At 37.3% G+C, this 17,828-nt stretch overlaps 1 protein-coding gene across 2 annotated transcripts in view; it reads left to right on the forward strand.

The window, feature by feature from the left end:
* Positions 1-17,828, forward strand: part of GTF2E1 (general transcription factor IIE subunit 1) — a 45,879-nt gene that overhangs the window by 18,636 nt on the left and 9,415 nt on the right. For both annotated transcript variants that reach the window (XM_028504855.2, XM_036018145.1), the window contains exons 3-4: positions 10,140-10,341; positions 15,262-15,503. In XM_028504855.2, coding sequence (XP_028360656.1) covers positions 10,140-10,341; positions 15,262-15,503 — 444 coding nt within the window. The remainder of the gene's footprint in view (positions 1-10,139; positions 10,342-15,261; positions 15,504-17,828) is intronic.

The following is a 17,828-nucleotide window of genomic DNA, read 5'->3' on the forward strand; positions in this document are numbered from 1 at the left end:
TCTTCTGAAAAGGACATCAGGTAATGTCACTCTTTTTTCCCAAAACTTTCCTAAGGCTTCCCCCCTCACTCAGTAAAGTCAGAACTTAACAGAACTTAACAAGGTCTTTTATCAGCTTTCACCTCTTATTTCAGAGGCTTTTGTTCCATAATTCTCTCCCATGATCACTCCACAACAGGCTCACTGACCATCTTTGCATCTTGCATGCACCAGGCATGCCTTCACTTTTCCTGCCTTTTACATGCTGTTTTCCTTTTGCCCAAATGTCCCTATACTGCTCTTTTAAGTCTTTGCTCACTCATTGCTGTATCAGAGAGGCCATCCCTGAGTTTCCTATATATAGGGTGGGGGCAAATGTAGGTTTACAGTTGTTTGTATGGAAGATAATGCAAGAATAAACTCTGTGTTTTGCATACTCACAACTATTAACCTATTTTACTTCATGCTGTATTGTAGAGCAATATCCCTTTCTGTTACCCTCCTTTTTCTTCATCCTCTTTCCCTACTTTGTTCTTGTTTTTTATACTTATCCACACCTAGTGTTACATTTGTCTTGTTTACTCCACACTTGAACATGAGTTCCACCAAAGTGACTCAGAAGATGATTAGCTAGAGTTAGGAAGGCAGAATGGTGGGAAATCCTCGGGACATCAGTCCCGCTGTGCTGGGTGTCAGGGCTCTGCAGCAGCAGACATTTGATTGTCCCTGGTTCCTTAGCCGGCCTTGAGGACTTGACTGTGACATGACTGCCACTCCAGCACCTGTGCCATATCAAAAGAATTTGGCTTATTTTGATTTCTTCTTCTCCTTCTTCTCATCCTCCTTCCTCTCTCCCCCCACCTCCTCCTGGTGGGTAAATGGCTGAATAATATTCCTGTTGCAACTAGTACGTTTGATAAATCTTTGACAGTGAATTCTTGACATTAGCTAATGACCTATTCATTGTATTGGGTTGGCCAAAAAAGTCCATAAAATAAAAGACACATTTCTCATTTTCAACAATAACCCTGTTGATTTGGATATTTTGAGTATGTTGGTTATCTCCATGTGATGTAACGTTGATTGTTCTCAATTAATGTCTCTACTGGATTCCTATCAACTTCAGCTGGTCTACCCAACCATGAAGCATTGTCCAGCGAGAAAATGTCTAGCACAAAACTTCACAAACCACTTTTTCTTCTTTTTAATTGTTTTAAAAGTACAGTTGTCTCCATTTCCCCACCTGCACTCCCCCCCGCCTCCCACCCTTGATCCTACCCCAATTAGCTTTGTCCATGTGTCCTTTACATGTATTCCTTGACAACCCTTCCACTGTTTTCCTCATTATCCCCCTGCCTCTACCCTATGGTTACCATCAGTCTGTTCTTTATTTCATTGTCTCTGTTTATTATTTGCTTGCTTGCTTGTTTGTTTTGTTGATCAGATTCCACTTGTAGGTGAGATCATATGGTATTTGTCTTTCACTGCCCGGCTTATTTGACTTAGCACAATGCTCTCCAGATCCATCCATGCTGTCATGAAGGGTGGGAGCTCCTTTTTTTCTGCTGCGTAGATTCCATTGTGTAAATGTACCACAGTTTTTTGATCCATTCATTTACTGATGGGCACTAGGCTGTCTCTAGCACTTAGCTATTGTAAATTGCATTGCTATGAATATTGGGGCGTATAGGTTTCTTTGGATTGGTGTTTTGGGGTACTTAGGATATAATCCTGGCATTGGAATTGCTGGGTCAAAAGGCAGTTCCATTTTTAGTTTTCTGAGGAAATTCCATACTGTTTTCCACAGTGGCTGCACCAGTCTGTATTACCTCCACAGTGTAGTAGGGTTCCCTTTTTTTTTCATCCTCTCCAACTTGTTGTTTGTTGATTTCTTTATGATGGCCATTCTGACCAGTGGTATCTCATTGTGGTTTTAATTAGCATCTCTCTGATAGCTAGTGGTGCTGAGAATATTTTCATATGTCTCTGAGCTCTCTGTATGTCCTCCTTGGAGAAGTGTCTGTTCAGGTCCTTTGCCCATTTATTAATTGGGTTGCTTGTCTTTTGAGAGAGTGGAGTTGTGTGAGTTCTTTATATATTTTGGAGATCAAACCCTTGTCTGAGGTATCATTGGCAAGCATGTTTTCTCATATGGTTGGTTCCCTTTTAATTTTGTTAATGTTTCCTTTAGCCATGCAGAAGCTTTTTATTAATGAAGAAGTCCCATTTGTTTATTCTTTCCTTTATGTTCCTTGCTCTAGGGGACATATCGGTGAAAATATTGCTGCATGGAATATCTGAGATTTTCCTGCCTATGTTCTCTTCTAGGACTTTTATGGTGTCACCACTTACATTTAAGCAAATGACTTTTGACATAGTTGATCAGTCACAGTACCTTCTCTATACACTGCACAATTTTTTTTTGCATTTCAGTTGTGTTTGTACCTTTCTTGAAATAATAAAGTATAATATGCCAGAAATGTTGCTTATTTTCTTCCATCTTTAATACTAAAATGGCTATATAAAAATTCACCAATTTTTTCAAAAATGCATATTCTCATGACAGCCATCACAATATAATCTAACAAAATTGTTTCAAATGAAGTTAAAGGCAACTAAGCACCACTAGATCCTTTGTATGGAAAAAAAAAACAACAAACTTTTTGGCCAACGCAGTATATACTGCAGTGAAGAGGGAAAAATGCAGTTCTAAACAAGGGATTTGTGCTCTTTTCCTCAATTAAGATAAAGTTCCAAAGCATTTTTCCTCTTTTTAAACTAAAGAGAACTTCATTTCTATATATTTTTTTTTTTTTATTTTTAGAGAGGGAAGGGAGAGAGAGAGGGAGAGAGAGGGAGAGAGAGAGAGAGAGAGAGAGAAACATCAATGTGCGGTTGATGGCGATTATGGCCTGCAACCCAGGCATGTACCCTGGCTGGGAATCGAACCTGGGACACTTTGGTTCCCAGCCCGCGCTCCATTCACTGAGCTACGCCAGCCAGGGCGAGAACTTCATTTCTTTTCTCATTTTGGAGATACATACTTTCATTGGAAGAGTCCTGAGTTACAGAATTCAGACTTTTGTATATTGAATACTACTGAATAGACAACACACACATAGAGTTTTGAAATATTTATTTGTATAAGATCTTTTTTCTCCCTATTTTCAATGCCTGTTAGTTACAACTAGATAGATTTTGATCCTCTAGCAAACTTGCTACGTTAAAACTCAGCTTAAAAAAAAGCCTCAGCTGAGTAAATGCCAAGTATGTGATAGGCACTTAATGTTTGTTAAATTCTTCGTTACAAATCCTTTCTCCCTCTGTTTCATATTTTAAGAAATTAGAGCCTATGTGTATACATGGAGAGACCTTGCTAAATTGTATCTGGCAGGGATGATAGATATTGGGAAAGTGAGGTGTGATTCAGGACAGTACTATGAATTTAGTCTTTTGAGTCAAAAAGATTTGTATTTGAATCAGACTTAAGATTTTTGTGTTTAGTTATGACCTAGTAAATTTAACCTCTCTGAGTCTTTATTCCCTCATATGTTAGATTTGGATGGTGCTATTGACACAGACTGGCTCTGATGAACACATGAGAATATCTGTGACATAGCTTTCTTATTTCTTTTGTGGTTTGTGAATGTAGATGATTAACAAATGTGTTATCATTGAACATTTTTTTCTTACTCCCATCATTTGTCAAGCTTTGCCTAAGAATCTTTGTAGTCTTTGTTTTTCCCCCTGCTGCCACATTCTTGGATCTAACTTGCATGTTCTCCTTGGCTTGGATCTGTTGTTTCCAGTTTTTGCCTACTTGGTTTAATGTTAGGGAAGGGGAAGATGGCAAAGAGCTACGAGCTTCAATTTCAGTTTCTTCTCTCATGCCTGAGTACTATATTCCATGCACACTACTTAGTGCAAAGTGATCCACTTACAAGAAGAGTTGGGATATTTATCATATTGATTATTTAACAGCAGCTCTCCACCAAGGGTATGCATTAGAATTCCTTGTGGAACTCTGAAAATTTACATCCTGGGCCCCACTCCAAAACTATTGAATCAGCATCTCTGGGGTGGGGCCTGGGTATTAATTTAAAATTTCACTAGTGATTTTTATGAAAACACTGTTAAGAATTGACTTATTGGAAGACCATCTCAAGCCAGTAAGGCCGGTCAATTTTAATAAATACTGGTTTTGATTACCTCATGTTCTTTCCCAAAAGCCTTCTGTTACTCAAGAATAAAGTCAAAATGAAGCTTGGCATTCAAGACCCACTTATGGCCACTGTAGTTTATCTGTTAATTCTGGTTTTTTTTACCATTCTTTTTGATAGCTATATTCCTAGAAGACTAAAATTGTAGTTTAGCGTTATTTTCAAATACCTGTTTCTCTTATGATCTAGAATGTCCTGTTCTCTTCCCTCGTTCCTTGATCTCTATCAATTACTTTTTTTCTAAAGTCTACCTCAAAAGGCTTACTTTCTCCATAAACTTTCCCTAGTATACTGAAGCTAGAAGTTGTATTCCTTTTTTTAACTCTAAAATGCTTTATTTTTGCACTGATCCCTGATCCTGTTTATCTCCAGATACCTTTCTTCTCTAGTAAACTTTAAGCTTATTGGTGGCAGATTCTATTTGTACTCCACCACTCACTCAGTAGAATTGTACTTTGTACATAGTATGTGCTAAGTTCCTTACCCCCAGCTCTGATTTGGGGAAAGCTTATGTGCATTTTTTGATGTTTAGTTAAATTTATATAAGTGCTGCTGGTATGTTAAGCTAGTCTTAAGTCATGTGCATAAAAATGTGGAATTTCTTAGTTTTCTTGTTAGACTCCAGACCTGGCTTTTGACAGGCCTGTTCCTGTTTACAACTTGTGTTGTGTGGTAAACATAGGATGCGGAGATGTCAAGTGGGCGTTACCTGCTCCATGGTTTGCCAGACATGGTAACTGCTGGGAGATGACAGTTCTCCGTGGGTCTCTCACACGTTTTGCATGTCTTGCAAGAAGAGGTGCTGTCTGATGGCCTTGTTTCTAGACTACATTTTTCTCAAGGGTATTTATATAGTGAGCAGCCTTGGAAGATACAGATATTTTTTCCAGAGAAAAGGGCAAGTTTGCTTACTGTTTAGTATAATAAAAATACACTCCCCCACATATGAAAAGATGCTTAACATCAGTAATCATCAGAGAAATGCAAATTAAGACCACAATGAGATATGACTTCACACCTGTCAGAATGGCTATCATCAATAAATCAATAAACAAGTGTTGGCAAGGATGTAGAGAAAAGAGAACGCTCATGCACTGTTGATGGGAACGCAGATTGATGTAGCCATTATGGAAAACAGTTTGGAGATTCCTGAAAAAAATTGAAAATAGAACTACCTTATGACCCAACAATTACACTTCTGGGTATATATCCAAAGAAATTTAAAATACTAATTCCAAAAGAGATATGCACCCCTATGTTCACTGCAGTGTTATAATAGCCAAGATATGGAAGCAACCCAAGTGCCCATCAGTAGATGAGTGGATAAAAAAAGTAGTGGGCCATATATACCATGCAATATTACTTGACCATGAAAAATAATGAAATCTTACTGTTTGCAACAGCATGGATGGAACTAGAAGGTATTATACTAAGTAAAATAATTCAGATAAAGACACGTATGATTTCATTGACAAGCAGAATCTAAAGAACAAAGTAAATGAACAAAGTAGAAACAGGCTGACAGGTACAGAGAACAAACTGAGGGTTGCCAGATGGGAGACTGATTAGGGGATTGGGTGAAAAAAGGTGAAGCAATTAAGAAGTAGAAATTGGTAGTCACAAGACAGTCACAGGGATGTAAAGTACAGTATGGGTAATATAGTTAATAATATTGTAATAACTATGTATGGTGCCAGGTGGGTACTTGAAGTATCAGGGGGATTACTTTGTATATTATATGATTGTCTAACCACTCTTGTCTTGCATATTGAATGTCTGCTGTAATTGAAAAATAAAATTAAAAAGTAATAGTCTCCCTCCAGCGCATGTTTGCTCAGTTCAGTATAGTCAAGATACCATCGCTGCCCAGAGCAAAGGATGGGTATATTTATGCCCATTATAAAAGACTTGGGTTCCTTCATATCAGGATTTCCCTCTTGTAACCTAACCCACTACATGTACAATTGTCACCAGGCTCTCTGTGTGTCACCGTGTGGGAATTGGGGGATTTCAGAGATGTCACAAAGCTGACACTGGCCTCTGCTATTTTTGTGAGTAATAAATGCTTTGTCTCTGACCCCAGGAGTCTTGGGTCTTTCTCCAACACCCATGAAACTGGCAGGATAAATTGTTAGCTTATAAGTAGGATAAAATCTCAGATTCTTTACAGTTCTTGATAGTAATATTTAAGCCACTCTTTTGAGAGCTGCAAAATGGGCCCTTCTACAAGTAATAGTAAATCTTAATCTAAATTAAACCTGGGTCTTTGGAAAGTTGCTTGAATGAGGCTAGAATTCAGGTCCCAGGTAACTTATACTGTTTTTCCCCTATTTTTCCCCCACAAAGCCAAGTTTATTTATTTAAGTAAAGGACTATTACTCTAAGATTACCAGTCTACCAAATGATGATGTTAACAGAGATCTCTTTCACTCTTTTCCCAAAATAAAAGCGTACTATTTTATGTGAATGAGTGACACTAACAAGCGTGTTTGTTTATTTAAAGTTGCAGTTTGGAATGTATCTTGTCTTCAGAGGAGAAATTGGGTATTTGAGAGGGCATTTTAAAAAAATTGGTATAACATGATTTTAATGACAAGTAATCTAAAAACTAGATAAATAATAAAACATAGTATGTTTAATAGTGACATGTTAAGAAAAGAGGGAGGACAGGATGGTATTGGAATTTTAGGTAATGTTGGTTCGGGAAGGCCTCACTCTCTTTTTTTTTTTAAGATTTTATTTATTTATTTTTAGAGAGGGAAGGGAGGGAGATAGAGATAGAGAGATAGAGAGAGAAACATCAATGTGTGGTTGCTGGGGGTTCTGGCCTGCAACCCAGGAATGTATCCTAGCTGGGAATCGAACCTGGGACACTTTAGTTCCCAGCCTGCGTTCAATCCACTGAGCTACACCAGCCAGGGCTAGGAAGGCCTCACTCTCTACTCAGAAAGCTAAACTAAGGAGGCTAGCCATTCAGCTGTCTGGAGGAATAGCATCCTGGGTAGAGGAAACAGCAAATGCAAAGGCTCTGCAGCAAAGCCCAGCTTGTATACATACGTTGGGAGGATTAGAGTGTTGCCCTTTGTCTTGGCTCTCTTTCTGTGCTTGAATTAGGATACTTGTATGTTTATATATTAGTTACTTCTTTACTTGTGGAATGGGATTTCTTTCTTTAAATATAATTTTGAAAACTATTGAATTAGATAATGTTTTGCAGTATTCTCCAGTTTTCTTCGACAGTCTTTGTAAGCACCCATTTTTCAACATTTAATGTAAGTTCCACATCACCTTGTTTTTTTTAATTCAACAGGTATTTGAGAGCTGATGTAGACCTTATTTTATATGATCCCACATGGATTATATGCTTTCTTTTTCTGTTGAAGAGAAGAAGCTGAGACAGCCTGAAGTAGTTAGAAAATAATCTAAGATAGCATACCAACTAAAACCCCACTAGCCAAAGTCACTAATTTTCAATTTTTAACCTTGATAAATGAACACAAATCATTTCTTCCTTGAAATTCCATCTGGTTAGTCCATTTCTGTCTTAAGGATTCCTCTTTCCTTAGGTTTATGCCTTGACCGCCTATGCTTCTCACTCTCCTTAATCTCTTTCAATACTCGGATCTGTGTTATGGCTTCAGTCACCATTTATATCTTGTTGATTCTCATATCAGAATTTCTAGTCTACATCTCACTTAGAGCTTTAAGCAGTTGTAATAAGTTGCCTTCTAACATACATTTTAATAACCAGTGGGCAGTGTGGATTCAGATATTTAAAGCAAATTTATATCTTTTCCCCACAAAGAAAAAGGACTTATTCTTCCTCTCTTTATTTTGGTAAATAGTATGCTTGTCTAGTTGGTTAAGCTGGAATCTTTGTTGATGCCCACTAGTCAAAGACCATCAGTATCGTACCCACAGATAAACAACGTTGGGTTTATTAATGCTTTCTGCAAAAAGGGAAGCTACATGCCATGGGGAACCAGGGAGTGTCACAGTAAGGCCATGCTGGACAGAGGATTTGGGCTTTCGTTAGGTAATTTTGGGGAGGATTCAGGGAAGTGGTGGGGGGGTTGCTCTGGATTGGGTACTGCCAAGAAGTGGGGATAATTCTATGATTGGGTATCTTAATAAATCTTACCAAGATTTATAGGTGAGAAACATGGGGCCAGGCTAAAACTGTAATTGGTAAAGAAGCAATAGTCCCAGTTAGCTGAGATTTTTTTTGCTTTTGGACAGAGACCTTGCCTTTGTCTATACTCGACTCAAACAGACTTGGCTTTGCATCACTTCCATAATGGTCACAAAGGATCTTCCTTATCTGCTATTGATAATCTGTGAGATTCTGTGTGACAGAGATACATCACAACCTAACTGTGAGTGCTGGGCCACCTTCTGTCTTCGAGAGGTGGTTTTTCTCTCTCACTGGTTTGGAATTGGTGTAAAAAATTAGGTACCATTTGGTCATTGGGAAGATGGATGAAGAGTGTTTTAGACAGGATATATAAACAAAGAATTTACATGGTATTGGTTGTTTATATGTAAGAATCAGTAAAAAAACTTTTTCTATTTGAAATAATCAGCAGACTTAGTGTTGTGTTGAGACAGAGATGCCTAGTTTGTTTATTCCTTACCAGGGAAGAGGGGTTAAGGGATGGGGTTATATATCAATCATGTGTAGACTGTGAGTTTCAGCAAAATAGTGTGGGTTTGATTCTTGCCCCCTCCTCACAATTAGTAGTTAGTTGTATGACCTCGAGTAATTTACTTAACCCCTTAGAATCTCTGTATTTTACAGATCTAAATGGGTAATAATCAGAGAGTTGGTGATACTTGGTAAGCACTCAGTATACAACAGCTGCTGTTCCTGCTTTTCTTTTACTGGCCATGTGACTTCGGACAAATCACAAAACACCTCAGAGCCTCAGTTGTGACATTATTTTGCAGGATTGGTATAAGGATCAAAGAGTGTACATGGAAGTGTTTTAGAAACAGAAAACACTATACAAATATATATCTTAACGTCTAATATATTTCCTCTAAAATGTTTGAATTTACTTGACAGGTAAAGCATTGGGGTTGGGTTGTGTGTTTAGTGCCAAATTATACAGGATTTTGAATGTTAGGATGAAAAAATTAGATTTGATGCTGTGGGCTTTAGAAATCCAGCTACCAGACAGACTTCAGAGCAGGGCAAGGAGATGACAACAGTGGTGTCATAGAACACTTGGAATCAGAGAGGTGGGATTGGAGAGGGAGAACCTAGAAGTTCAAATACCAGATTTAGGAAGTTGTTTCATGTTAAATAATGGCAGTTGTGGTTAGTGAAATAACAACAGACGTGAAGAATCACAGATGTGTCTAAACTATAATTTAGTTATAAGTTGAATGTCAGGGATATGCAAATAAGAACAATAAAGCCTTCTGGAAGTTTAATTTTAAAAATGATTTGTTAAATTTGTTTAGATATAAATGGTTAATAAGTTTGAAAAAATAGCCTTGTAACAATGTCCAGTATGACTAGGAACTTGGTTTCAGGTACTTATTTGGCAAATTTTATGTGTAAAAAGAAGGCTTTTGGGATAGGGTACAGGTTTCACTGGTAAGCTGTAAAAATTTTGATTTTAAGTTAAAATAAATATAAGTTTGATAGAAATATGATTAAAAACTTTGCTGTGCTGCACTTGGGGGTTAAACATTAGTTTGAAATGTACCAAAAATGAGAGATGGATAGAAATGTGATAAATCAAACATAGCAAAATGTTGATTTTAGAGTCTTGGTGGGCATGTGGATGTTCACTATAAAACTCTTTCATCTTTGCTGTATATTTGAAAGTTTTAATAATGACATGGTAGAGGAGTTGTAGAGACATAAACAGTTTGCTAAAGGCTAGTCTTGATAATTTCTTTTGCCTGACCTGAGACTTGTTTTCTCTGTAGGAACTTTCCGCTGCACTTTTTGTGGCACAGAGGTAGAAGAAGATGAATCAGCAATGCCCAAAAAAGATGCACGCACACTTTTGGCAAGGTTTAATGAACAAATTGAACCCATTTATGCTTTGCTTCGGGAGACAGAGGATGTGAACTTGGCCTATGAAATACTTGAGCCTGAACCTACAGAAATACCAGCTCTGAAACAGAGGTGAGGGTAGGCCCTGTGCTCAGGATTAATTTTAAGCTTGCCCTTTTTTAAACTACCTGTACTTTGAAAAGAAAGAGTGGGTAATTAATTTACCAGAAGACTTCAGACTAATTTTATAGATTCTAAGCTCTGTTACACTTGTCTTACTAACTTGTGCCTGTGATGAAGTGAGTTTGTACTGAATGCAGAACAGTGTGGGCCTCAGGCAAAAATCTTTAAGTAGTCAGGTCTGGCTTCAAGCACTCACTCTGCTTAGGCCTACTGCAGCTCAGCTAGTTGTTAGCTAATCCTAAATTAGTTGTACCTCTTGGGGATATTTTAATTTTCCTAGCCAAATTCTGAAGGCCAAAGTTCTTTAAGGAATACAGCATTTGCTTTTTTGAAGCACATTAACCATGCCTTTCTTGCCCGCCTCAGTTTTCAGTGCAACTTCCTTCAAAGTGAAGTAGGTGTTACCTATGGGTTAGTACTTCTTACCGTGGCTTTTTTTTTTTTAGTGTACCCTAATATTTGAATTGCAGAGGTAGCCTTAGTTTTGCATAAATGAGAATTGGGGTCAGCAGGTGTTCTACTCTACTGCTTTTCTTTTTCCTCCTAGTATCAAACTAAGGAAAAAGCTAAGAGCTTAGATTTTATACCCTTTCATAGAACCCAACAGTCCAAGTTGTAACTGTATAGGTTTTAAGAGCACTCTTAGTATTTTATACCCTCTGGTACCAGTGTTACGGAAAAGTCAGTTCTAGGCATTCCTGAGCAAATTGAGTTTCTTTTGGGTGGTTAAAAACAATCCAATTGTACAGAAATGAATTTTATACTGTAGCACTGTGGATCAGTTAGGCTGCCTTTACATGTGATCATTGAAAACGGAACCAGAAGTAGCTTAATAACCTAGTTACATTATCAAGAATCTAGATTTTATCCATGTTTATAACCTGCCGAATTCAGCCTGTTCGCTGTCTTTTTGGGAACACAAGGGGATCTAGCCTAAGAGGGTCATGTTTTTCTAGGTATCACATGTAGATGAAACTCTCCAAATGCAGAAAAATAGGTCATCCTTCCTATATCTTATTTTAAGATTGAAGAAGACTTTCCCAGAGGGCAGCCTTCATCCTACCTTACCCCTCTGTGTCTCACTGGCCAGAATTACTTTATATGTTTATTTCTAAACCAGCATCTGGCAAAGGTTATGAGATCACACAACCTATCTAAGCAACTTGGTACTTAGATAGTTAAGGTTTACCTCCCATGGCTGGGGAAAGTCCCAGAGTCCTTTGGAGCAAATAACTGTCAGTATTTGAATAAAATCAGTAGACAAAGAAGGAGAGGAGCCACAGTTGGTAGGAGCCAATATCATCCACATCACAAATAGCCTTAAATTTCTGTTACTGGTCATTTGGTCTCTTATCAAGGATATATTGTTTATGTATTTTTCTGTTTATGTATTTTTCTGTTTATGTAAGTAATACTATAACCCTAACATAAGAACCAATGAGGCATAGTGAGTTTATAAAAATACATACTTTTCTAAGCCTGTGGGTTATTTTAGGTTGAAGTATGCTTTAGCATTCTCTCTGGTTGCCTTCTACATAATATAACACTATCCATGAATTATTTTTGTGTTTCCTCTTCTAACTATAGTTATTTTCCTGTTTATCAAGATGTTTTCCCACTACAATAGTATTCTTTCACCAACACTACTGGCATCTGGCTCTGATGTTCCCACCTGCCACTGTCCACCTCCCATTCCAGATCATTATTTAGATATCCCTTGCTCCATGCTGGAGACCAGTCTGAGTCATGCAGTGATGCTAGAGGCCCTAGAAACTCACTGTATCAAATAACCTGGCTTCTCCTTAGGAATGATGATGACTCCAGAGATAAAGAAGAATCAGGAAGTAGAAGAAATGAACTGATTAAGAAAGAGCTGTCCAACAGTCTGGTCACTAGGAAAGAAAGGGTGAATGGAGGCAGGCAAAAGAGATAGAATAGAGTCCCTGGAGCTGCCAGCCAGAACACAGCACAATTGCTTCCATGAAGTCAGGAGAAAGACCATTGGAGCTAGGTTGTAAGGTGTTAACCTGGCTGAGATGGCCTCACCAAGCATTTGACAAGCTCTACTGCCTGAATATAATATCCTGGAAGTGGTATTGATTTAGCTTTTCTCTACTATAGGCTCTGTTTCACAGCGTAACAAATCTGTAATAGTCATCCTGTCCCAAATACAAGAAAAGAGACTACAGTAGAGAGGAATGGGAGCTCATGGATGGTAGTGATTCATTGATGGTTTTTAAAAAATAAGTGGCATCATTGGTTACTGATCTGTAATCAATTAAATTCTAGCTCATCCTTAGATCAGGAATCAGAAGCTGCCCCTGCAGAATTAGTAGACTTAACCCAAGAGTGATGGACAGTTTTAGCTTTTCAGCAAGTCTTTCTTAAATGGAATTCCTTGCCCGTAGCCTCTCCTTTTTCATCATCTCTTTTTAACACTCACCTTAAAGATCTTTAAAATTTTAATTTGAAATAATATTCCTCCCCCACTCTTGAGCAAGAGTTATATCTTTTTAAAGTTCTAAAATTTCTTAACATAAAAGATTCAAAACTGAATTGTTCCTTTTGTCATCTTTAAGTAAAATATGTGCATTCTATCCATAGAAGAAATTTAAATACGCAGAAGGAGTGAACCTACATGTCTCTCATCTGATTTTTAGTGTCGTATTTGCTGATAATTTAGATTTGTCTGTGTCCATTGTAAAGGTAGAAATAAAACCTGTGTAGTCAACTCTTCATGGTTAAAAATATCTTTAAAAAAAATCTTACAAATTTTAAAATGTCTGTGACTTGTCACATCTCTTATGTTTCAAACTGGAATTAAACCAATTTTCAGTTTCTGTAATGGAATACTAAAAACAAAAGACATAGTATACTGTCTTTTATGAAAAAGTAGTCTCATGCTAATATTTATATTAGTTGTCCTGTTCTTTTTCCCTACTTTTCTTGTTCTTCTCTATTCGTTGACCTTCAGAGTTAATGCTAAAGAAAGAGCATAGATGAAAGGTATATGTTCAAGATTAGATAGAGAGAAACAATAGCTTCAGAGAGAGCGAGTGAAGCATTTAAGAGTCTAGATGAAGGAGACACAGAAAAGGTGTAGTTGACTAGGTCATAGTTAGAGAAGCATTGAGCGTATGGAAAGAGACAGAAAAGGCATATGGGCCCTAGCTGTTGAGGCTCAGTGGATTGAGCACCGCCTGCAAGGCAGAGTTGCCAGTTTGATTCCCAGTCAGGGCAACTGTGTGGGTTGCAGGCCAGGTCCCCAGTAGAGGGCATGTGAGAGGCAAGCACATATTGATGTTTTTCTCCCTCCCTTTCCCTCTCTCCAAAAATAAATAAGTGAAATCTTTTTTTAAAAAAAGCACATTACTAGCTCAGGGAGACACATTTAGGGGCAAACAGGCATGTAGAATAGGCTCCTTACAAGATAAGGATGCTGGCTGAGGATGGAAGTGACATTCAGAGGAGTCACAGAGACAACAGGGTGAAAGAGGAGAGACTCAGGATGTAAAGTAAGCACGTAAACTTATAAACATAGATTAGGTCAAGAGAGAAGAGAAGAGAAAGAAAGGTGAATGCTTGAGGGAGACTAAAATTTAAAAACTCAATTCGCACCAGAGTAAGTGGAGTCAGATTATAGTGATGACAGAAACACAGCCTTTTAGAAGAAATCAGAACTGTTGGAAGATGGAAAGATAATGACTGGGGACAGATAAAGACTAAGTTGAGACAAGCATAGTAAATAGTGCAAAAATAACAGATAAATGCAAAAAGAAAAGAGAGAAACCAGTTATTTGCAACTGTAGCGTAAGACTTTACAATATAGTAAGACAAATAAATTGGGTATAGAGAGATACCTAATAAGCCTAAAGTGGGACAGCAAATAACTGGTATAAAGGCTATGGGAAAGAAGGTTTATAGCAGCCCTAGGTGTAGCTAGAGGCAGTAGCTGGCAGACATGGATTAAATGACTGAATCAGTTTGAACTGGACAACTGGAAAGAGAGCATTTTTGTATTACAAAAGTGGCAGTGGGCCTGTAGACAGCCAGAGGGAGGAAGAACCAGAGGAATGGAATAAGCTCAAGATAACCTCCAAAATGTGATCAGAAACAGTGTTCTGAGGGAGAGATGTAATGACCCGATCAGATACACTGACAGAGCTATCCATCAAAGAAACTTAACTAAGCATGAGGCAAAAAGCTCAAGTAGATATAAGTGGGCCTGGGAGGAGATGAAGAACAATGGAATAGGCAGAAATGAAGTAGGATCAAAGAGAAGAAAAAATAGTGAGTGACTCACTATTTTTTGAGTGGTACAGGATCTAACGACAAGTGAAGAAGTATTGGTTAGGCTTAGAATGAGACAGGACTCCACACCAGTTGACAGTTAATGTTCCATGGAAAACATTTAGAGAAAAATGGGAGAGAAATAAAGGAGAAACATGAGGCCAAAAGAGTCAGGCAGTGGACACTGAAAGGAACACAGCAAAAGGTATGGAGAAAGGTACATGGAAGATGTACATGGAAGAGATTTTTGCCAGCTAATGTCTTTCAAGTATATTATGCCACCAGACTGTCTGTCCTCTTATTAAGTATATTTATTGCAACATCTTAAACCTCAGTCATTTATATACACCAGATGATCTGATCCACTGTTTAAAGAACTTAAACATAAATATGATGTGTTCTTATAACCCATGCAACTTTCACTGTGAGATATAAGAGCAGTTTCTCAAAATTGTTAAAGCTTGTGTACATGATTGCTAGCTAGCATTCATTCAGTAACCACATGTGCAGCTGCCCTCCTTTTCCAACACCAAGACATTAATATTTTTCCTCCTGTCTTCCTCTAATCTTTTTATATAGCAAGGACCGTGCAGCAGCTACTGCTGGAGCTGCTGGCTTGGCAGGTGGGCACCACCGGGAAGCATGGGCCACCAAAGGTCCCTCCTATGAGGACTTATATACTCAGAATGTTGTCATTAACATGGATGACCAAGAAGATCTTCATCGGGCCTCACTGGAGGGGAAATCTGCCAAAGAGAGACCCATTTGGTTGAGAGAGAGCACTGTCCAAGGAGCATATAGCTCTGAAGAGATGAAGGAAGGTAAGAGAAGTCATTAAATGAGCATGTCTGGGTTCAGTAGAAAATGAGTTTGATTTAGTGGGAAATTGCCTGGGTAGTTCTTAGTTTTATTGGTAATCCACTCTATGTTTTCCAAAACAGTTGCCTTATAGCAAGAAGTAGGAAATTAAGTAATAAGCATTAAAACCAAACAATATACTTGCATTATTCTTACACTTAGTTGAAGAAACAAATAGACAGCTTTTAAACCTGTCTATCTTTATTTTTAATTGAGGTAAATTGGTATATAGCATTATATATTTCAGTATACATTATACTTCTGCATCCATATGTGCTACAGAGTGATCACCACTAAAGTGTAGTTCCCATCCTTCACCATGCAGTTGACTTCCCCCATTTTACCCGCCCCCTAACCTCCTTCCACTCTGGTAGGTAGCTGCCAGTCTCTGTATCTGTTAGTTTGTTTTTGTTTTATTTGTTTGTTTGTTTGTTTAAGATTTTTCATATGAATGAATTCATATAGTATTTGTCTTTCTCCTGTTGTCACAAATGGCAAAATTTCCCTTTTTTATGGCAGAGTAGTATTTCATTATGTATATATGCTATTCATCTGTTGATGGATACTTAGATTGTCTTCATTTCTTGGCTATTTTAAATAATGCTGCAATGAACATATGGGTGGATATATCTTTTTTCCTTCTTATTGACTTTATTGGGGTGACACTTGTTAACAAAATCATATAGGTTTCAGGTGCACAATTCTACCATACACCATCTGTACACTGTATTCACCACCCCAAGTTTCTGTCCATCACCATGTTTCCCCCTAAACCCTTCTCAGCCTCCCCTCAACCCCCTTCCCCTATGTCATTTTGAATTAATATTTTTGTATTCTTTGGATAAATATTCACAATGGAATAGCTGGATCATATGGTAGTTCTAGTCTTAATTTATGGAGGACTCTCCATACTGTTCTCTGTAGTAGCTGCACCAATTTACATTGCCACCTACAGTGTACTGAATTCTCTTTTATTTGCATTCCCTCTGACACCTGTTATTTTTTTTTTTTTTTTTTGTCTTTTTGGTAATAGCCATTCTGACAGATGTGATGGTGATGTCTCACTGTGGCTTTGATTTGCATTTCCCTAATTATTAGTGAAGTTGAACATATTTTTATTTTCCTGTTGGCCATCTGTATGTCTTTGGAAAAATGTTCAGTTCCTCTGCCCATTTTTTAATCAGATTTTTTGTTCTTTTGTTGTTGAGCTATATGAATTCTCTGTATATTTTGCATATTAACCCCTTGTTGGATATATGACTGGCAAATATACTCTCCCATTTAGTAGGCTGCCTTTTCATTTTGATGGTTTCCTTCATTGTGCAAAAGCTTTTTACTTTGATGTAGTCCCATTTGTTTTTGCTTTTGTTTCTATTGCATTTGGAATCAGATCCATGAAAACATTGTTAAGACTGATGTAACGGAGCTTACTGTCTGTTTCTTCTTGAAAGTTTATGGTTTCAGATTTTATGTTCAAGTCTTTAACTCATTTTGAGTTAATTTTTGTGTATGGTATAAGATAGTGGTCTAATTTTTATTCACATGTGGCTATTTAGTTTTCCCAACACTATTTGAAGAAACTGTTCTTTCTCCATTATATCTTTTTTACTCCTTTGTCATAAATTAATAGTCCATATATGTATGGGTTTATTTCTGGGCTCTGGATTCTTTTTAATTGATCTGTATATCTGTTTTTGTGCAAATACTATATCATTTTGATTACTGTGGCTTTGTAGTATAATTTGAAATCAGGGAGATACCTGATACCTCCCTCCAACTTTGTTCTTCTTTCTTAAGATTGCTTTGGTATTTGGGAATTTTTATGGTTCCATATAAATTTTGGAATTATTTTTCTTATTTCTGCGAAAAATGCCATTAAAATTTTGATAGGGATTGCACTGAACATGTAGATTGTTTTGAATAATATGAACATTTTAACAATATTAATTTTTCTAGTCCATTAGTATGGAATGGCTTACCATTTATTTGCATCTTCTTTATATGATCAGTATCTTAAGTTTTCATTGTACAGGTCTTTCACCTCCTTGGTTAAATTTGTTTCTCAATATTTTATTCTTTTTGATATAGTTGTAAATGGAATTATTTTCTTAATTTTCCTTCCTGATTGTTTATTATTAGTGTATATAAATGTCACAGATTTCTGCACATTGATTTTGTATGCTGCAACTTTACTGAATTTATTCCAATGGTTTTTTGGTGGAGTTAATAGATTTTTCTATATTCAGGATGGGGAAAAATAGGTTTACAGTTGTTCATATGAAAAATAA

The sequence above is a fragment of the Phyllostomus discolor genome, chromosome 2 (assembly GCF_004126475.2).
Source record: "Phyllostomus discolor isolate MPI-MPIP mPhyDis1 chromosome 2, mPhyDis1.pri.v3, whole genome shotgun sequence".
Classification (NCBI taxonomy): domain Eukaryota; kingdom Metazoa; phylum Chordata; class Mammalia; order Chiroptera; family Phyllostomidae; genus Phyllostomus; species Phyllostomus discolor.